This window comes from Exophiala dermatitidis (assembly GCF_000230625.1).
Source record: "Exophiala dermatitidis NIH/UT8656 unplaced genomic scaffold supercont1.7, whole genome shotgun sequence".
Lineage (NCBI taxonomy): Eukaryota > Fungi > Ascomycota > Eurotiomycetes > Chaetothyriales > Herpotrichiellaceae > Exophiala > Exophiala dermatitidis.
The window spans coordinates 1,947,486-1,967,717 of NW_008751652.1; the positions used below are offsets into that span (position 1 = coordinate 1,947,486).

The 20,232-nt window shown below is 52.9% G+C and overlaps 7 protein-coding genes across 8 annotated transcripts; 4 read left to right on the forward strand and 3 right to left on the reverse strand.

Annotated features, from left to right (window-relative positions):
* Positions 1–251: 251 nt before the first annotated feature.
* Positions 252–5,478, forward strand: HMPREF1120_08504 (uncharacterized protein). Its single transcript, XM_009162761.1, has 2 exons — positions 252–4,216; positions 4,282–5,478. The coding sequence occupies exons 1-2, from the start codon at positions 632–634 to the stop codon at positions 4,639–4,641; spliced, it is 3,945 nt and encodes a 1,314-aa protein (XP_009161009.1). The 5' UTR covers positions 252–631; the 3' UTR covers positions 4,642–5,478.
* A 169-nt stretch (positions 5,479–5,647) lies between these two features.
* On the forward strand, positions 5,648–10,727 carry HMPREF1120_08505. Of its 2 annotated transcripts, none has more exons than XM_009162762.1 (2): positions 5,648–8,049; positions 8,171–10,727. In XM_009162762.1, exons 1-2 carry the CDS (start codon positions 6,473–6,475, stop codon positions 8,238–8,240), a joined length of 1,647 nt encoding a protein of 548 aa, XP_009161010.1. In that variant the 5' UTR covers positions 5,648–6,472; the 3' UTR covers positions 8,241–10,727. The 2 variants fall into 2 exon arrangements, with proteins under 2 accessions (XP_009161010.1, XP_009161011.1); XM_009162763.1 differs by having other exon boundaries at positions 8,527–10,727.
* Positions 9,538–10,727, reverse strand: HMPREF1120_08506 (uncharacterized protein). Its single transcript, XM_009162764.1, has one exon. The coding sequence runs from the start codon at positions 10,221–10,223 to the stop codon at positions 9,786–9,788; it is 438 nt and encodes a 145-aa protein (XP_009161012.1). The 5' UTR covers positions 10,224–10,727; the 3' UTR covers positions 9,538–9,785.
* Positions 10,728–10,963: 236 nt separating this feature from the next.
* On the forward strand, positions 10,964–12,944 carry HMPREF1120_08507 (uncharacterized protein). Its single transcript, XM_009162765.1, has one exon. The coding sequence runs from the start codon at positions 11,471–11,473 to the stop codon at positions 12,536–12,538; it is 1,068 nt and encodes a 355-aa protein (XP_009161013.1). The 5' UTR covers positions 10,964–11,470; the 3' UTR covers positions 12,539–12,944.
* Positions 12,945–13,412: 468 nt separating this feature from the next.
* On the forward strand, positions 13,413–14,958 carry HMPREF1120_08508 (uncharacterized protein). The gene has a single exon (XM_009162766.1). The coding sequence runs from the start codon at positions 13,538–13,540 to the stop codon at positions 14,213–14,215; it is 678 nt and encodes a 225-aa protein (XP_009161014.1). The 5' UTR covers positions 13,413–13,537; the 3' UTR covers positions 14,216–14,958.
* On the reverse strand, positions 14,390–15,198 carry HMPREF1120_08509 (uncharacterized protein; the record flags this gene model as incomplete). The annotated part of the gene is made up of 2 exons (XM_009162767.1): positions 14,942–15,198; positions 14,390–14,873 (listed from the first exon to the last, which is right to left on the reverse strand). The coding sequence occupies exons 1-2, from the start codon at positions 15,031–15,033 to the stop codon at positions 14,390–14,392; spliced, it is 576 nt and encodes a 191-aa protein (XP_009161015.1). The 5' UTR covers positions 15,034–15,198.
* A 2,084-nt stretch (positions 15,199–17,282) lies between these two features.
* On the reverse strand, positions 17,283–19,965 carry HMPREF1120_08510 (uncharacterized protein; the record flags this gene model as incomplete). Its single annotated transcript, XM_009162768.1, has 5 exons — positions 17,283–17,375; positions 17,441–19,009; positions 19,062–19,738; positions 19,799–19,879; positions 19,947–19,965. The coding sequence occupies 5 exons, from the start codon at positions 19,963–19,965 to the stop codon at positions 17,283–17,285; spliced, it is 2,439 nt and encodes an 812-aa protein (XP_009161016.1).
* Positions 19,966–20,232: the final 267 nt, after the last annotated feature.

A 20,232-nucleotide genomic window follows, 5' to 3' on the forward strand; every position in this document is an offset into this window, starting at 1 on the left:
ACTGTGCACCGCCGTTCCAATGGATATATGCGTACCTAGGTACATTTTCAATAGTAGTATACACATCTGATAGCTGGGTCAGCATTCTGTCAAGCACAGACGCTCCAGTTCAAGTTGTGCACCGTGCAGCCACGTTGCCTGCGCTGGAATGTATATTGACCCACCGGAGCATTTGTACGGCGCGACATAGGACCATCCGGACCAATTCATGCGGTTCGGCTGCCAACTTCAAGTTCAACGTCGCTGACATCGGGCCATATATCATCCGTTAACAGTACATAGGTAAACAACCCCAGTGCTTCTGCAGCAGTTCTCGCATTACAAAGTTCACGTCCAGACATCTAACGATCGGAAATGAAGTCACTCGTTGTGTAATGGACACTACAGTCGAACCTTTCCGCTCATGATACGACCGGCCCCCGATCCCACCCAAATAGTTCAAGCCTCATGAATTCACGCATCTGGCAGTACCAGTGGTAGACTGTCAGGTCGCCCGGATTCTCCGACCGCTGCTCACATCGCTACCTGAGCTACCGTTCCTGTCCACGAGCCTCTCCCATTCCTCAGCTGGCATCGCGCTGGTGCATGCCCATAGAAGTGCCCGTATACGGACGCAGCGCTCCATGGCTCGATGGCCTCGTCGGAAACAGGGTCGGGCTACTCGGTGACGCCTACCCAGCCTCGAGGATTCACACTGCGACATAATTCTCGAAAGAGTGACGATCTCACGGCGTTGCAACGACCGTCGATGAAAGATGGCCGGTCACTATCGGGCGGGAGTTCCCAGTATGGCTCGAGGGCCTTCGTTCCAACTCTCACGTCTACCGGACCACCAGGCAGTTTCAATCCCGACTTAAAAGGCGCCATGACTTCTGGAAGGACCACGCCCCTGACTGAAGCGGCAGGAGTGCCAATGTCACGACTACAGCAGCAGGCATACAAGGATGTGGATGGCCTCACAACCCCGGAGCAGCGGCAGGCCGCGGTGCGTGAGAAGATAGCCAAAGAGATGAAGATCAAGCTTGGAACAGAAAACATGCTCGAGGCACTATTGAGCAAGAACCCAAAGCAGACTAAAGAGCAGCGCCAGAGGGTCGAGATGGAGTTGGGTTCTTCGAATAGAAAACTCGCCGAGTTGAAGCAGGAACTCGACCAGGAAATCCAGCGCGCTCAGACGCCCAGCACGCCGCCAAACAAGAGAATGACCAGCTACTTTCGCGGCAGTCCACTCAAGTCTCCCCCGCGGAGCAGCCAGCAGGAGACCGAACCTCCCGAATCGGTTGATGTCGAGTCCCCAACAGTCGTGTTGACGGAGATACTCCAGCAGCTGGAAGCAGACGGCATGACGCCGGACTACTACATCGAGCGGGCGAACAGGCTAGTTGATCTCTTGAAGCGAAATCCGACCTTGAAATATGATCTGGCCTGGTCTGTCTTTAGTCTACGGGTTCAATTGATGCTGCTCAGTGATAGTTCGGACGTTGTCGCAGCCGGTTATAGACTGACTCGACATGCCATCGCCGACCGAAAGTCATTGCAGACCATCCGGACGTTGCATACGGACGAGCTCGTCATCTTGTCTCTAGTCAAAAAGAACAATGCCACCCTTGAGCGAGAGCAAGCCGTCAAGTTTGTGCGGGCCTTCCTAGACGTCAAAGACGGAGTGTACGAGCTGTCCCGAGCCGTTGTGCGCAGTTTGGTTGCGGTTGCCGAAGCACATGATGACAACTTGAAAGACATCTGCTTACTGACTCTGGCGGAGCTGTTGATGAAACATACCGAACTGGTTGTCGCCGCGAACGGAGTCAGTACACTGACCGACGCCCTGGCAGAGGGCTCGTTTCCAGCCCCCGAAGGGTTAGTCGCCAGTTTTCTCCATATTTTGGACCACCCTCGCCAGCGTCGATTCCTGCACACTGGACGGGAGTTTGAGGCCATGTTTGCACCTTTCACAGATCCGCTGCTTTTGAGCGGCAACGAAGAGAAGCTGAAAACCTGCGCCCAGGCCATTGCGGCCATGCTCAAGACATGGCCGGGCTATTTGCTGTTGTCGATGAATGGTGCAACGCCTCTCCGATCGCTCATTGATTCCCTGGTATATCCCATCGGTCAATCGCGGGACACGATACTGGAATTGTTCTTTGATATCCTTCGCATCAAACCACCGTCTTGGTCCACCTCGTACCTTGCTGGCCGACGACTCACAACATATGGAAGATTGAATACGTTACCTCTAGAACAACCCTCATCTACTGAACGGCAGCTCGCCGACTACAATCCCAACGACAGGTTTGATTTGACCCAACACTTTTCAGCGTTCGTCCTCGCAGCCTTGGTAAAGGCAGGCTTGGTACCCGCTCTAGTAGATTTGATCAAAAACGAAGAAGACCTGATGCTCAAGAGAAAATCGGCACTTTTGCTCACCGAAGTGCTGAAGTTGGCCAACAACTCATTGCCTCAAGCAATTGGCTGCGACATACAAGTACTGGGGGATTTGGTCCCAACACTCAAAGACTTCGGCTCGGAAATGTCAGCCACAAACATGAGTCTGATCTATCAAATTGAAAGCATCAACCGGACTTTACAGCGGACATCTGCTTCAACCTATGCAGCGCGATCCGACTCTGTCGACGAGCTGGCGGTTGGGCCACAGGCCGTGGAGAGATCTAGATACACCGCCATGATGGATGCAGATCAGTTCCGCCAAGCAATGGCAGACAGCCAAGTGACCAGCCATTCTCAATATGTTAAGTGGAAGTGGGAGTTGATTCACGGATTGGTTGAAGGACCATTGACCAACCCCAAAAGACTCGAAGAGGCAATCAAATCACCCAAGTTCCTCAAGCGGCTTGTCGGCTTCTACCGGCCTTTCAAATACAGGTTCTCGATGATACGAAATACCAGACCCAATCAGCGATACGTGCGCACCGGCTGTGCCTTGATGAAAACCCTGACCCAGACGACTGTGGGGATTCAATATCTTGCCGAGAATAAACTTCTGCGCCAGATTGCAGAATGTCTTGCCCAGGTTGACCCGCACAGCGGCATCACGTCTGCAAGCCCCCTTTTCGATCGTCACCATATGGCCGAGACGCTCAGCGGCGGATATTTCGCGATGCTTGGAGCACTCAGCCATACCATCGAGGGGATCCGTTTGATGGAGCAATGGCACATGATGGACATATTTTACCATCTCGTCGAGTTGAAAGACCGCGACGATTTAATCCGCACTCTGCTGGGCAATATGGACTATACTCTTGACACGCACCTGCGGGTGATTCTGTCCAAAGCGCTCACTTCGGGCGTCAAAGACATTCGATTGTTTTCGACCAGACTACTTCGTCGGTATGCCGTGGGCAGGGTGCAGTATTCGACTGGATTGGGATTACAGGATCCTGGTAGCTCGCACTGGGCTCTGCGTCTGGTCCTGACTCAACTGTATGATCCGGATGTGGAGGTGTGCGAGGTCGCGATCAAAATCCTCGAACAGGCCTGCAATCAACGCAGTCACTTGGAATATGTGGTCAAATGCAGGCCGTCACTCGACCATCTCGGTGAAATCGGAGCACCTCTTCTTTTGCGGTTCTTGTCGACTTCGGTGGGTTATCGGTACCTCAGTGGACTAGACTACATCACGCAGGAAATGGATGACTGGTTTTTGGGGAGAAATGACGCCTACGTCGCTCTCGTTGAGGCATCTATCTTGCGTGCCTACATGGACGGAAGACTCGGATTGCACAATAACAAGACACAACCACATGACAACAACGATCCAGCTGGCGACCTTCATGAGATTGGCGTTGCACCTCCTCATTTCTACCGCGAACTCGCGCGTACGCAGGAAGGATGCAGACTGCTCCGCCAGTCGGGCCACTTTTACGAGTTTTCCTCTACGATCCGCGACTTCCGTCTGGACGAGGACGAAGAAGCTTTGACCAAAGTCAAAGGATGTCTCTGGGCAGTCGGGAACATCGGATCAATGGATCTGGGCGCGACGTTTCTGGAAGAAGCCGATGTCGTCAAGGCGATTGTAAGGATTGCTCAGGGCGCCGAAGTCATGTCCATGCGAGGAACCGCCTGTTTTGTATTGGGTCTGATCTCGCGCACTCTGCATGGCTTCGAAATGCTCGCCGAAAATGGTTGGGACACAGCCGTCGACCCGCAGGGCCGGTCTCTTGGTCTTTGCTTGCCTCTGGACCTGAATGTGTTGTGTTTGGTAAGTTTGAACTTTACTACTACCTACGTGTTGGTGACGGGTTACTGATTGTTTTTTCTAACTAGAAGTCCGTCGGCTCGTCAAGTGTACCCCAACGTCCCAACCCGGAGGAAACTGCCCGGTACAAGGCCGCCGTGACAGATGCAAACCCCGTGCGAGCCAAGATACTCAAGAATATTGTCGAAATGGGCAATTCGGTCATGTACAAAAAGGCCGCTGGGGAACTTCAAGCGCTCAAGGCCAAGGAACCAAGTTACTTTGCCGACACGCAGATGTTCCGCAAGACTCTTGTGATTCTGGAAAGTCACCATTATCGCCTGCAGGCACGGCATTACATTCTCAATCTATTCAACAAAGGCATGATGCGACGCATCATTTTCGACGAAGAGATGGGCGAGTCGGAGAGCAGCTCAGACACTGGGTAGTAGAACTCGAACTCTGGCACATGAGCGGCCGAGGTCAGGTCGCATGACTTGACCCCAGTCGTTTGTTTTTGGAACGATGATGATTTTTGCATTATTGGCAGCGCATCAAAGCAATGAGATACCTTAGGTAAGGGTCATGCAGTTTCGGCACACGGCGTTTTTGAGACGTGTAGGAGGGTTCTGTTTTCGGCTCGGCCTGATATGCCTTGCAGTGAGGAAGACGTGACACTGGCATTGACATACGACGTACATGCAACGGGCGTAAGGTATTTGGGGTTGACGAATGGAATGGAGGCTGCTCCAGAGATGCCTACGTGGAAGCGAAGCGTGCGTGGGGCAACGTTTGAACGGGATCCTTAAACACTGGCATTGGCATTGGTTTGGCAGTGGCATGCAGCATGCAACATGCAACAAGGGACATGGATTCGGTATGGATGTTCAGCGGGTCTGGGTCGTTGGTGCAGTGGGGATGGATTTGACTCTCTCTCTCTCTCTCTCTCCGGCGTCTTGTCTCTTTTCGGTAGTAGGACCCCCCTGCAGTGTATTTCAGCTCTCGAGGGGTTTGAGGGTCTGTCTGTCAGTCAGTCAGTCAGTCACACGAGCGGATGATCCAAAGTATGGCTGGTTTCATGGGCGGATCGGATTGGATTGGACATGGCCGCGCATACCTAGGTAATGGTATGGTAGCACAGGACTGTAGGACTTGCGGAGTGAGGCTGGAGCGAGCTGAGATGAAAGAAATCGGGAACGCCGTCCTGACTGCAGGTGAGCACATGAGAGAGAGCGAAGTCGATAGGTAGTAAGCCAGAGCCATCCAAGCGCAAGTGATGACCCGTACACGCGATTGTTCCAAAGGTGAAGTGAAGCTGAGGAACTGTAGACCCGTTTACAGTGCCAGTGGACGAGGAAGTGAAGTCAAGTAAACTCTGATATCACGTGCCAGTGTCTCGGGCAGTGGAAATGGCGGGCGCAGGCTCCGTCTGTTGCGATGTCCAGATCGATGATGCGTGGACGAGCCGTTGGGCGCCCGTGTGTTGCTCGCCACCAAAAACACCCCCAAACCCATTCTCGATCCACCGGTTCTATCCAGATCTCAAGGCTCCTCGACATCGACCTCTCATCGCCATAACACTCGTTGCTATCTCGCCAATCAATCATGACCTGCCCTCGCGGTCCATTCAAGTGCCTCCCCACCTCGTCGGTCGAGTTCGGGGCCTGTCTTCTGCGCTCTCCAGCACCCCAGGCCCTCTTCCCGATGGGCTAGTCGTGGCTGATCGTCATACATACAAACTACACAGTAGCGGAAGTGTGGTACCAGCACCGTGCAACACCCAACTCAATCCTCTCTACAAAGTGTAGACGTCGTTGATTGACTTTTTTCTTTTCGCTTGCGGGCGCGCCATATTTGGTTCAAGTTCAGTTCTTGCGAAGATTTGGTGCTCATTGACCTCAGCTGCCAGCCCTGGAGTGCATTCTTGTATCTCGTCTCAGCTCGACGATAAGATTCCTATTCGACTTTCGCCTGATTCGATTCTCCCCGATACTATTGTTGATCGTGTGCGCATTTATAACAAACAGACACGGCCGATCCATCCTAGACCTAACCTACCTCGATCGTTTGTTCCACGAAACAACGAGTCGAATTTGAGTCTTATTACGGCCACCGTTGGAGCATCGCACGGACAAGAGTGGGATGAATGTATCTGACCGGCAGATGGATCCTGTTATCACCCAGCCTTGACTGGTGCCCTGGCAAACGAAAAGGCAGGGCCCGGCAGGTACACCACCACCACACTCGGGCCTTGAGGGAAACAATCAAGCAACCGCTCAAATGAGCGTTGATGAACAGGATAAGCCGTCGACGACACCGGCAAGCGGCTCAGAAAAATCCCCGGAGGTGGAAGCGGAGGTGGAGGTAGATGCACGCTCCATCGTCCGGCTGTTTCAATGTTCACAATGCTCGTATCCTCTGAGAGAGGCCATGACGCTACCATGCGGCAATACACTGTGCAAGCCTTGTCTTCCGCCGATATACAGGCGTGGCAATATCACCTATCCTCCGGTTGAAGGACGAGAGAATGGCTTTCTCTGTCCGTTTCCGGACTGTGGCGTGGAACATTCGGTCGGCGATTGTGGAATGGATGTCATGGTCAACAAGATTGTGCAGCTGGGCAAAGCGCAGGTCTTCAGTCGCAAGTCCGAGACATCGCAAACTCGTCTCCTGTTGGAGGAGAAACTCGACATGGCCAAGATTGTCGATAGCGGTATGGACATCATGCCTCGGTCCCGTGTGCTGCACGGCGGACGGCTGGACACCACGTTTGCCCTGGCAGACATGGGCGAACTGGACTACACCTCCGACGTCGTGTACACGCCGCTGGATGTGGACCCCTCAGCTAGTTCCACTCGTGCCCATGACTTGGCTATTCTAGAGAGCCTTCGGGAACTAACGCGGCCGGAGCTGGAGTGTCAGGTCTGTTATCAAATGATGCTGGACCCGGTCACGACGTCCTGTGGGCACACATTCTGCCGGAAATGCTTCGGTCGAGCCATGGACCATTCCAGCTATTGTCCAACGTGCCGTCGAAGACTGCCTCGCCTGCCGGCAACTCTTTCCATGGCCAGCAACAAGTTGCTGAATGATCTGTCGCGGATCCTGTTGCCTGACCAGTTGGCCGCCCGGCAAGCCATCCACGACGAAGAGGAACGCATCGACGAGCAAAACCGGTTGCCTCTTTTCCCCTGCACGCTGGCGTTCCCTCAGATGCTTACTTTCCTGCATATCTTCGAGCCCCGCTATCGACTGATGGTTCGACGAGTCATGGACAGCGGCTCTCGCAAGTTCGGCATGTTGGTTCCCAGAGGGCAATCTTTCTCGGTTCCCGATGGCACGGGCACCCCTCGGTTCCACCCGTTCGGGACGGTCCTGTACATTGAACGCATGGAATTGCTGCCTGACGGCCGCAGCCTGATTGAAACCAGGGGCTTGTACAAATTCCGAGTGCTCGAGACCGACGTCTATGATGGGTATCTGGTTGGAAAGGTACAACGTGTGGACGACATACACATACGAGAAGAAGAGATGAAAGAAGCCGAGGAGACTTCTCGAGAAGCTGTTCCCGGCGAGTCCGAGGCCGGGCGGATCCAACGCATGTCCACACAAGCTCTTCTCGAGTATGGATTAGCCTTCGTGGAGAGGGCTCGGTCCCGGTCGGCGCGGTGGCTACATCAGCGTGTCTTGGCCGCTTATGGCGAACCGTCGACCGATCCGGCCGTGTTTCCTTACTGGTTTGCCAGCGTCTTACCAATTGCCGAAGGAGAAAAGTATCAGCTTTTGCCGGCCACGAGCGTACGAGAGCGATTGAAGATTACGGCGTTATGGGTGGAAAGATTGGAACGGACAAGATGGTAAGTTTTGGTCATCTATACCTTTCCTTTCTCCTTTCCTTTTTTTTCCTCCGTCTGTCCCGTCCCTGGGAAGTCGCTGCAGTGGGAGGCCAAGTCGCCCTGACATTCGAATGCCTTGAAGTGAGCAAGAATCACGGCAAGAACAACTGCAGCAGCAACATCAACAAGAACGGCGGTTCCGGAGATGGTAGTCGAAAGATACGATCACGGAAATGACAGAAGGCGACTTCTGATTCGGGCTTGTAATCAGCTTTCCGGCAATGCTTGGCTCTTTCTGGAGATACATATAATTCACCCGGTCGACTACAATTTTGAGGGCTGAGACGGGCGATTAGCCGATAGCGACAAACCCCTAGGAAGACGGATAGACATACTTGTGTGTCCACAAGTTATCTGCAATATAGTTGCAATGTTGTCTGCCAAAAGAAAACAAAACAGAACAAAAGACTAACTTTTTCCCGTCCCATCTCTCCACAGGCAGCAATCGTCCGCGTCCGCATCGTCCTGTATTGTCTTATGACTAGCCGACCTGGGCATCCTGGCGGCCGGGGTGTTACTGATGGTCTTGGTGCCGTGCATCTATGCGGCGTTCCTCAACAAACTCTGGATTAGACATGTCGTGGTTGTCGTCATCAGCGAAGGCGAGCGGTGGTTGGATTTGGTCGTTTTTGCCACGGGGGCGTTGGTGGTCTTGTGTTCTTTGGTACTGGTGCTTTTGAGGGTTGTGATTCCCCTGTTGATTATTTTGGCGCCTGAAGACGCGAGGCGGAGGTTGTTGATGGATTGGTAGGACAAACTTACTCCGAGTAGTATTGAATTGATGGTGGTGCTGGTGGTGGAGACTCGGAGGATAGAGCAGCGAAACGAAACATTGGGTTCAAGTTGTTGAGACGCGCACTGCAAGCCAGGGGCTGCATTCAAGTTGTATGAGATTGGAGGGAACAGAGAAGAGCCTTGACGAGAAAGTACTAATAGATGCCAATTTACAATACTAGTACCCAGAGTTCAGTTCGGTACAGTAAGTGGGCGGCTCGGATCGCCTGGTCTCTCGGTCGCGACAATGAATTCCCTTTCTCTTCACATATCGGTTCCCTCGGCCAGCACCTTTTAAGGCTCCCGTGTGGGCGCATCTCTGGTCCTAATCCGTCACCTGGGTCGGCATCTGCGGCATTCTGTACCTTGTATCTTCGACCGTCTTCAACTCCTTCATCTCGGGCGGCCTCATTTTCCAGCAACTGACCTATTCTGTGCCCATCCTACTTCTACTCGTCAAACCCCGTCCGAGGTTCCCACACGGTTCCTTCTGGCTTCCAAGACTGAGCCCGGTGGCTAATGTGATTATCGTTGCCTGGATTGCGTTGACACTCGCCTTCTACAGCTTTCCTCACTACCTCCCGGTCGAGGCTAGCCAGATGAACTATGTTGCCGTCGTGGTCGGGCTGGTATTTCTGTATGCGGATGGATTTTGGATCTTCTAAGCACGGAAATACTACGTCCTGGTGGAACCTGAATGTTGTACTGCATTGATAGCGAATTTGAGCCACGTTGAAATGCGCAAGGCAAGTCCAAAAGGTCTGATCAGGCTTGCTCACTACTCTAAGCGTACGTTAAACATCGATCGTACACCCTTTGAATGCTTGGGGGTGCCGTTGCCGTTGCCAGATGCACATATTCGCAAGATGGAAAGAGCCTCCCAGCAATGGAAGGAGCAGCACCGCGAGTTATCTCCTACTTAGCTACTCGCATCTTCTCACTTCGTCTTTTCCTCTCCTCCAAGACTGCGTTCTGGGCTCGCAGCAATGGCTTCCACTCACCTGTGGCCAGCAGGGGGCATCATTGCCACACTTTTCTCTCCCTTTGGGCCAGCTATGGGCGCCAGGCTGGTCAGGTGGGTGCGGTGGATTTTTGGGGATGAGGGCACGCCTCCTGGGCAGCGGGAGGTGGTGCCAGAGGTAAGTCTGGATTCTGCCTCTGTTAATAGGATTCGTGATGCCGTCCGTGATGGTATTCAGGGAGGTCAGGAGACCGAGGGTAGAATTGCCCAACTGACCGAGGACGTGAGCAGACAGCGTGTGCAGATTCAACATCTGACAGCTGAAAACGAGCGTCTTCGGAATGAAGTTCGGACTCTTCAAGCCAGCACCTATACCATCACGGGCACCATCACGCGTCATGTTGGCTAACTGTGGTGTAGGCCCACCACTGGGGGATACCAGTGGCGGTCGGGATTCAACTCTCGGCCGCACCAGCGCCGGGCTTGCACTTCTGCGCAGTGCTGGTGACGAGTAGCTCTCCCAAGAGTGAAACCAAGACAAGCCCACCCACGATCCCTCATCATGACAAAGCTAAGTGTGATACCCCGAAGCACGGTACAGATATTCACCCACTTTCATACAGACGAACAGCAGAGATACCAGCCTGAATCTCAATCGCTCATGGCATTCGACATCCTCCTCCTCTTATTCCTCCTTTGTCTTCGATATCAGGAGATGGCGTATGAAGGCAACTGGAATTGGCCACAGAAAAGCTAGGAATTGGGTCAATCAGTGGTCCATTCAAGGAACCGGTGAAGCGGGTGAGGTCAATGCTTCAAACGACCAGGACTGGTGCAGGATCATCATGGCGGGATTGAAGAGTATATAGCCGTAGGTAGGCAGATATAATTGACATTGACACAGTTTGGTTCCGTACATTTAGAATTCCAGGTTTTTTGGAGCGCCCTTCAAGTTCAGGCGGGCTCTGCCAAGCACCAAGCACCATCTTCTTCTTAGCGCGGCCTAGACAATCCGCCGGGGCGCCTCTCGGGCCCCACTGTCGCCCAGAAGCTCGTCCGTCACCTATGGGAGCTCAGTACCAACACCTGCCTCCTTAGCCCTCATAAGCTATTAATTCCTACTAGGACGGAGTACGTCTAGCTGCAGATCTCGTCAAGAAAGCCGCGGTTTTGATTGGATGAGAAGAATACGCCTTATCGATAGGCCCATTCACTTCCGAGTTCACGGACTTCACGCATCATCTAATCGAGCGTGCCGTTGGGCGTCCTGTCGAGCGCTCTACTAAGGTACGCGTGTACCTACCGGAGCGTCCTATCGAGCGTGAATCTTCTCGAGTGCCAGTGTCCTGTGTATTTTAGTGCGCCCAGCACAAGCGACTTGGAGTTGTGCTCAAAACAGACCTAAATACTCCTATTATTATCTCGAACCGCCATTGCATCGCCTGTTCAGACATCTTGGTACCGTCATTCTTCAACTCTCATCCCTACTTCTCTGTACTATTCCCTGGCGTCGTGGTTGATGAATGACACAATACTGCACGCAACCAGCCGTTCCGTGCCATTCTTCACACTCTGCACTCTTCCAGCCCACATCTGCAGCTGGATCTCTCCCCGAGAAGGCGCACCACAGTGTGCACATCTCTCACGATGACCGCGAAGCAGAAGTTTCGGATGCTTCACGTCTCTAGATGTGCACAGAAGATCTTGGAATTCATGGTCCTAGCCAGCGCGCGAATTAAGGGCACCACGGGGAGCGCCCTAAACATCTCAGATCCCTACTGTCCACTTCTCCAGCTGCCAAACGAGTTGCTCTTGCAGATCACCGGTTTCTTGGAAGCCGAATATCAACTCTCACTCCGTATTTGCTGCCGACGGCTTCGCCTCCTTCTCATGGGTCTCGACCCGACACTGAGTGATTTCAGTACGAAGCTGCGGTTCTACAAATGCCTCGAGCCTGACTACCCGGAACATCTTCCCTGCCTAACGTGTGGAATCATGTTCAAATGGCGCGCTCCGGATATGCGTGCCCGCTGTCCACGCGAGGGTCAGCACCCGTCGATGCCTAACTGGAGTTGGGCGCCATACGATTGTTGGTTCTTAGCAGGAACATTTGATATTCGGATGAGTCGCCCATTTGTCGAGTTGGTTTTTCGTGCTCACGAACGAGGTGAGCGATACGGGTATCCCGTGTCTTCCTTGCGATCGAGCGGACTGCATCGCACGGGCGTCTTGTTCCAAAACGATGCACGCATGATTGATGGAGAACTTGTGCTTGCTACGCGATGGGAGCTGGACGCAGTGCCTCGAATGGATTCCAATTGGGAAGACCAGATCAAGCTCTTATTCTGGGCTTCTTGCTTGCATTGGCGAAGCAATGGATGGCGCGACAAGATAACGTCGTTACTTAAGGGTGCGTCCACCAACACGACGCCCCTGAAGCCCACGGAAACCGTCAAGTGCTCCTTTTGCGAATGTGACTGGCAACTAGAAATGAATCACAAAACCGACACACATTCAAGTTTGCTCTTTTATGTCTGGAAGAATTATGGACGACGGTACGGAAAAAGGCAAGGGAATGAGCAGATTTTTCACCGTCAACCCACACCGCCGCTGGATACCGAATCTGTTTCGCGGAGAGATCTACGGGCCCTCTTTGAGTCTGGAAATGAGGAAAAGGGGCAGCACCAAGGGCACAGAGGTTTGTCCGCGTTCTAGAGGGGCCGGCACAGGCTGGACAGCAGAGCGCCTCTTATGAGGACTCGTGGGGTGTCCAAGTCGGACTTTAAAGCCTCCTCGTGGCGACACCTCATATAGGTACCTACGTAGTCATGAGGTCTCTATCACTCACCTTGACTGGCTTAAGGCTCAGTACCTACGGCGGTACAATTGACTGCAGTGTGGAGGCCGGCTGTGGAAGATTGGCCGAAGACGCGATTTCTAAAAGACGGTACCGATGCATTTACTCATACGTGGTTACCTAACATGCGCTGAAGGTTATCATTAGTTAGTTAGTGCTTCTGACACCTAATCTAGTCCCTCTCGGGTCTATATAGGTATATAGGTCTCAACCCTAGTATCCGTCTATCTATCTACCGGGCGCCCTCCTGGCCCCCAACCTCTGCCTCTGCCTCTAGCTCCCTTTGCTCCAACACGTCGTCCGACTCTTCCGGGAGTACGCCGTGGTATTGCTCCAGGCGTCTCGTTACGATTAGGGAGGCCCTCGGGCCACCGCCTTTCTACTCGTGTCTCTCTATCGCTTAGGATCTCTCTTAGCGGGCGTCCTCCTAGATCGACTTAATCCAGCGAAGGCTCTCCTCGTACGCGAGGGTAGGGAAAGTTACCATTAATGATTGAAGTGTACTACAGTATTTCAGTGAGCGTGAAGTAAGAGAACATAAACAGATGTGACTATAGAAAATAATGGCGAGGGAACCGGGTAGTATGTGAAGACGGTCGGCCATGCCTACTACTGTAATTATAGCCGTCAGAATCGGCGGCGCACTGGCACCCGCCGAAGAGGACTGGCCGCCTATTATTTATTATTAAACCGCACTGGCAGGCGGATTTGTTGTAGTCCTAGACACCCTGTCGATGACATCATACAACCTTGGGTAGGTATAGTACGCGGTACTCAGGCTGTCCACTGCATCGCATCCTCCGGCTCAGCTTCAGCCTTGTTCGAACAGTCTAATACAACAAACACTTTAAGCCACGATGAAACAACCAGCAACAGTACTGGGCTTTGTGAGATCAGTATCAGTCTCCAAGGGGGCAAAAGCAGGGCAATTGGAATCCTCGACGACCCGCCTGACCATTTCCTATCGCTATCGCTACCAGCATCATCATCATCATCATCAACGACAACGACCATTCAGCACAACCACTTCATTTCAGCAGCAACAACAAACCCGCAACCGTATCTTCGACCCATTCCGCAACCCGCCCCAGTTCCACGACGCGCTCCGACTCTGCTCCGCCAACAACAGTCTGTTACTGGCTCTATTCACGACATCAGCATGCACGCCCTGTCGGACCATCACACCACTGCTCACGTCGCTTGTGGAGACCCGACCGGCCTCGCCGGAGGACAAGTTTTCCGGGTTGGCGTTTGCCGAAGTCGAGCTCGATAGTCCGGACACGTCGAATGGGAGCATGATGGATTTGGGGATCGAGTACGGCGTCACCAGTATGCCGACTTTAATGGGGTTTGGGGGACGCCAAGCCCAGCGCGTCACGGACCGTTTGGTCGATACGAGGTTGATGTCGAATCCGACGGCTTTGGCGGCCTGGGTGGATGAACAGATGAGGAAGGGGGATCCTTATGCCACGGGTGGAAGTGGGAGTGGAGGTGGAGGTGGCAGTGGTGGGCTGTTGGGACGAATCTTTGGTTGATTTAGCCAATGCAATGGACTCCATGGGACGAGAGGCAGTTCTGGTGGTGCTGATGATGCTGCTGCCATGTGTTATAAGGAGAAGGTGAAATCAACAAGACTGCGGTAGGGTCCACCATACAAGTTCTTGTTCGTACCTACACAGTGAGCGAAATGTTTAATTCCTACTATGTATTTATTCATCATCTCCCCATCCACCCAATTCTCTAACGACATCACCCACATTCGGCCACCCTTGGGTCCCATCCGGCCCACCATCCAGCCTGGACCGTTGGACCATTTCGCTCCCACAGAACTCGACGGCATGCATAACAGCGACTTTGACACCTCGGAGAACATCCTTGATGCGTCGCATTCGGTCCGTTTCATCATTCGACCCCCGGGCGCCCAGCACTCTGCCCAGCCCCCTTACGTGCCATAGCGCAGGACCTCGGAGACCCTGAGCTGTGATGCAGGTATAGGCGACGAGTTCGGTCTCCAGGGCACTCAAAACGCGGAAATCGGATAGATATAAACCGTAGACCACGGCGAGTTCGTGGAACCCCACTTCTGTCCGGTGCGGGCCGAAGGTGCGGAATATGGTGGGCCAGAGGGTGCCGTAGATGGAGGTGATTGTTTCGATGCCACGGGCGTGAAGGGCAGGAAAGGATAATTGGGACCTAGATAGAGGAGACTGTTTAGATGGATAGAAGGTTGGGTATCCTGGAAGACGATAAGAGTGTCATACCACTGTTCTAAATCCAACTCTCCCCTCTTCTCCTCCCCCTTCCCTTCCCCAGCAGTTTGCACTTTCGCCCATGGGATCAATGCGCTCAGCATCTGCGGCGCTCCAATCAGAGTAAGTTGTTTCAGTAACACATCGCGCAGTCGCTCCGAAAGTCGCGTCTGGGCTTCTGTCGAGGAGAATTCGGGTTGGGTTGTTGTTAGGTATGTCCAGAAGTCGGCGAGGAGGTGTGGTCGTGGAGATGTAGTGAGAACCGTTGCCTAAAAGGAGAGGGAGAGCCATTAGCTGATCGTTCGGAGGAAGGAGAAAGAAAAGGTTGTGCTTGTAGACGGTGCAAAAGCAGGGACGCCGGTTGCTGTTTGGGTATGGTTCATCGCCCACGATATGAAATGACAAGAATTGGGTTGGCGGGCTGGCAGAGTACGTCATAGGATAGAGGATGGAGGAACACAAAGGTGGTACGATGAACGGGCTTAGGGGGTAGAGATATGCACATGAGAGCGGGATCGTCGCTTCAAATCAAGGAATAAAGGCACAGACAAGATGAGGGCGGTAGGAGAAAGAGCGGCAAGAAGGTCTGATCAATCAATTGTCGTGGTAAACATGCAGGAGAATTCGGTCCGATAAGGGAATCATTGGCTTTTCGAAAGCACTGACGTCGCGTCTTCTGTAGCAGTGGCTGTACTTCTGATGGAATCTTTCTCCCACCAAGCAAGCAAGGTAGGCAGAGCAGACAGAAATAAAATCTCCTTCGATAGTTTCTCAGTAGCGGCTTGGTGTCCCAACTCCACGGTGGAAACGTCCCGGGCAGACGGGAAGAATCAAACAACCGCAGGCGAGACATGACAAGTTGACAACAAAAGCAGTACAACATGACACAGACCCGCGGGCACTGGACCGGCACCGGCCAGAGAAAACAAGGTCTTGCCCGCGAGAGTCGCTCAATGCCAAAAATGGGAGTCTTAAGCCACAAACGACTATATCTCTTCTCAATCTTGTCATATCCTGCAGCACTGCACTGCAACCAAGCGAGCAGGCAGCAGACACAGGATAGCCCAAATAACCCATACCATGAGACCACGGGCCTGATGTAGAACAAAACAGCAGAAGAGAGAACAGAGAACAGAGAACAGATGAGCGCTGAAAGGACGGTACATACAACCAACCCAATACTCCTAAAAGAGTCCAATCAACGAGTAAAATAAGGCAGAACAAAGACACAGACAATTCCTTCCAAAACAACAGAGTAGGAGGGGCCAGAGAGATCCTGAACTGTCTTGTCTTGTCTTCACCTTGCGAAGACAAGATCAGCTCAACCTCTAAGCAAGCCCTGCTCTCCCCAATCCGAGCCAAATCAGTTGCCTCCCTTGTACCCGGGTGGGAGACAGCTAAACAGATCCAAAACATAATGGGCCGCCATAAAAAACCCCGCAACCACTGTAGAAAGAGCGGAAAGCTAAGAAAAGAAAAAGAAAAAGAAAACCACTCACAATGATCAAATACCAGCTCTCCTCGCCCATCTCAGGCTTCACCAAGGCGGCCTTGACATCTTGACAGAGCTGGTCCCATTGTTCCCGTGTTGGGGCGGTGGTGGTGGTGGTGGTGGTATCGGTGGTAGAAGAGGCCATAACTATGACTGTGACCGGTACGCCTGTATATATGCAGGTTCGTTTCAACACCACTGCCTGCAGGACCTGTCTGGAATGTGTCTGTGGTATGGTACCAGGTAGGTATATGACTGATGTGCCTTTAGGACAGTCCCGTAGTTCGAGTACCACAACGGTGTAGTAGGAGGTCGGCATTAGCATTAGAGGTATTTCCAAAGGACTACCGAGGTGGGTTAACACGGTAGGTAGATAGCAGCTACTAGTGATCTATCTTAATAATCACCTACCTTACAACAATTACCTGCAACGACTGTCCCGCGGCCCTCTCCCAAGACCCTACTTCACCACAACACTTAATGACACATGGTCTGAATGGGCAAGGCAGTATAAAAGACAGAAACACCAAAAGTAGCACGACAGCCCACACGAGCCGAGACAGAAATTCAAACTTCCATAATTGATTGATATGGTGGGGTATGGTATTATCTGGCATCGCGAGATCACCTCTAGAAAAAAAGACAAAGACAGCTCCCTTTTCATACATACTCACTCTCACACACCCTCTGTTTGAAAGTGCAAGGCAGTGCATTACAATGACGCGCATCAGAACATGCACAAAGCATCAGAATCACATTTCACACAGCCACGCCACCCCATCTCATCACATCATACAATACTCAACATGTCTAGAGCTGCGCAGGTCTGTTCCGCTCTGCTATGCTATGCTATACAGCATGCTATGCCGAAAGACCTCGCATCTCCGACTCGGAGAAGAAAATGAGCATGCGCCAGAGTTTGCGGACGAGGACTTCTGCTTCTTCGTCGAGGGCCTAGAGGTAACGAAAAGAGTGGTTAGCATTGTTGCAAGTGACAAAGTAATCAAGACCAAACTTACCCCTTCTAACTCGCCCACCAGATCTTGCGGCTTCCCCCTCGTCCGTAGAGCATTGACCACGACATCGACGAGCATCTGTTCCTGGACGCCGAGATACTCGACGACCTTCTTCTCGACAAAAGGCTTCAACCGCTCGTCAATGATGCTTTCATCCACAAACTCCCACTTGACATCCCAGTTCCACAACCCTTCCTTGTCATTAGGGATGTCCGCAGCAAGTTGACGGGCTGCTTGTGCACGTTCTTCTTCGGTCATGGTCGAAGTCGCCGAAGCATCGTATTGAATAGGAACCAACGGTTTGCGAGCACCCGTCCCGGCTTCGTCTTCCTCGTCTTCGAGCAACCCTTCGACCTCGGCGACGGTGCGTTTCCCGACCTGTGCCGCGCTCTGCGCCGCCGCTGCCTTCTGCGCCGCCGCAGCACCCAAGGAAAGTTTGAATTTCGCAGGCTCTCGTCGATTTTGGTCCTGACTCGGTTGTCGTTGTGATCGCCGATCCTCGTCTTCTTGTTGCTGCTGCTGGTCCCGTCTTTGTCGCGACATCTCTGCTTCCTGTCTGTCGAGGAAATCGTCCGCCAAAGCACCCGCCCGCTGCTGCTGTTGCATCTCTCTCTCCCTCTCACGTTGTTCTGCAGCTCGATCGGCATCATCGTTGGCAATTTCCCGTTGTCGGAAGCTGGCACGGTTACGGATCCACATGCTCCGGTCAGCATAGTATTCTTCCGTCTTGCGCGAGGCTTCAATATCGTCATTCCACTCGCGCAGTCTCTTGGCCATGGCTTCTTTCTGTTCCTCCATTCGAGCCGCTTCCTCTTTGTCGCGCATCTTCTCGCGTTCTACCGCCGCCGTCCTGGATCGTTCCCGGTTCAGCCACCGTCGCTCCTGGTCAAGGTATTGTTTCTCCAATTCGGCGTCTCTCTTGGCTTTTCGTCTCCGTTCTAGTTCCTCGTCGCTGGCGTCCGTGTCTTCGTCCTCAAACGCTGATGCTCCAGTGATTGCTGTGCCATTCACAAACGTCACTCCTTTTTGGTAGTCTCTCGGAATCTGTTGGCCGAACCCCTTGGGACCTGCAGGGGCTCCTCGTGGACCCACTGGTATGCCATTAGAAGCTCCTGGTCCCGAAGGCGCTGTCGGAGGCGGTGAAGCAAGACGATTATATCGATCTCCATTCATCATCCGGTTCCGTTCTTGTTGCTCAATCTCCTCTTCCCGTTTCAGGCGCTCCAAATCTCGTCGGTTACTTCTGTCTCGAAACGCCGCTATTTCTTTGGCAACGGTTTCCCGCATTTCGGCTGGAATATCGGCCAATTCGTCCTCAATTGTTATGGGAATGGTCACAACATCACCATCTGCATTCGTTGTGCCGTCGCCCATTTTGGTGTCGCCTTCTCTGTCGATGTTGGATAGTTCGTCTTTTTGCGTGGGGACTCTAGGATTTATGAGATCCTTGAGCACGGCCTCGAGGGCACTTCGAGCGTGATCGAGTCGCATTTGTCTTTGCTCCGGGTTTCCCCCGCCATGGGATTCTTCCCATTGCTCGATATAACTGAGAGAATTGTCATCTGCGACGACCTACACAGTTCAGGTTAGCGGGGCGGACGGGAAGATTGGGCAACAAACGTACCACTAGTTTAGACATCTCAACCTCTTTTTCTTCTTCACCATCAACGCCACCGCCATCTTTGGCTTCAGCAGTAGCAGGTTTAGGTGTCTGCCGTTTGACAGGAACCTCGACATCCCTTAGCACTTCAACTGCCGTACTGAGGCTCTCGGGGTCTTCGTACTCAGCAAACCCAAACTTGCAAGGCTTGTCATCTCCATCCGTGGCACGGATCCAACGGCGCAAATTGCCCGCCGCCCGCAAAATCCGCTCCACGCCCTCATCGCCCCCGGTGCCCTCTGTGATCCCGCCGACGAAAATGGTCTTTATGATTTCTTCCTTTGTCTGCGGTTGGATCTGATTGATTCGATCTCCTCTGTCTCCTCGATCACCTCGATCTCGATGTTCAGGACCCCGGTGGGAAGAGAAATCGGAGCCCAACCCTGCTCTTCTTCTTTGAGGTTGTTCTGAGCGGTGGTCAGCGTCTCGTCCTCCTTCAGGTTTCGCAGCAGAGCCGGAGGTGCCTAGTCGAATGACGGGCGCTGAGAAATTAATGTTGGGCGGAGGTTGGAAATTCGGAGGGAACGCTGCCGTCGCAGAGCCAGGTCTAGGTGCGTGAGCCTCTTGTTGTGGTGGAATGCCTATTCCTGGAGGAGGAAGGACTCCCCCCATGCCTGGAGGTGCCATACCAGGAGGAGGTGCTGAAGAGACAAATATTCAGTCAATGGTACAAATGTGTTAGAGGAACAGCAACAACTTACCCATACCTGGCGGTGCGCCAGGGAACCCTCCACTGTAGTCTCCAGGCGCGCCTGCGCCGGGCGGCGCATATTGACCTGGTGCTGTGGAAGTGAGTTAGCAAGACTGCAGCCAAATGTAGTGTAGTCGGGAGAATGTATGCACACATACCTTGGTAAGGATTGTACATGAGTGGACTAGAAGAGAAAGTCGGAGGGATTGTAGTGTATGTTGGCTGGCGCTACCGCTGGAAATTGTATCGGTTGCGCTGTGAGAGAAAGTTTCCCCGGTGGAAAAGAAGAGGTCGGTCTCTAGGTAGACGGGTAGGAAGTGAGTCTCGTGTCCATAGGTATAGAGCGCAAGTGAGTGACTTGAGGTGACGAGGGTGGGAAATAGATCGCAGTTGTCGTTTGCAGGCTGAGATGCAGTCGGCGAACAATAATATAAAGTTGAACTC

What these genes read in the sequence shown, in the direction of transcription:
- HMPREF1120_08507 (XM_009162765.1), top strand. Translation starts at nt 11,471, where the DNA reads ATGACCGCGAAGCAGAAGTTTCGGATGCTTCACGTCTCTAGATGTGCA.
- HMPREF1120_08504 (XM_009162761.1), top strand. Translation starts at nt 632, where the DNA reads ATGGCCTCGTCGGAAACAGGGTCGGGCTACTCGGTGACGCCTACCCAG. An exon ending in ACCTGAATGTGTTGTGTTTG is followed by an intron (nt 4,217 to 4,281) that starts GTAAGTTTGAAC and finishes TTTTCTAACTAG; the next exon opens with AAGTCCGTCGGCTCGTCAAG.
- HMPREF1120_08506 (XM_009162764.1), bottom strand. Translation starts at nt 10,223, where the DNA reads ATGACGCGTGATGGTGCCCGTGATGGTATAGGTGCTGGCTTGAAGAGT.
- HMPREF1120_08505 (XM_009162762.1), top strand. Translation starts at nt 6,473, where the DNA reads ATGAGCGTTGATGAACAGGATAAGCCGTCGACGACACCGGCAAGCGGC. An exon ending in AGATTGGAACGGACAAGATG is followed by an intron (nt 8,050 to 8,170) that starts GTAAGTTTTGGT and finishes AATGCCTTGAAG; the next exon opens with TGAGCAAGAATCACGGCAAG.
- HMPREF1120_08508 (XM_009162766.1), top strand. Translation starts at nt 13,538, where the DNA reads ATGAAACAACCAGCAACAGTACTGGGCTTTGTGAGATCAGTATCAGTC.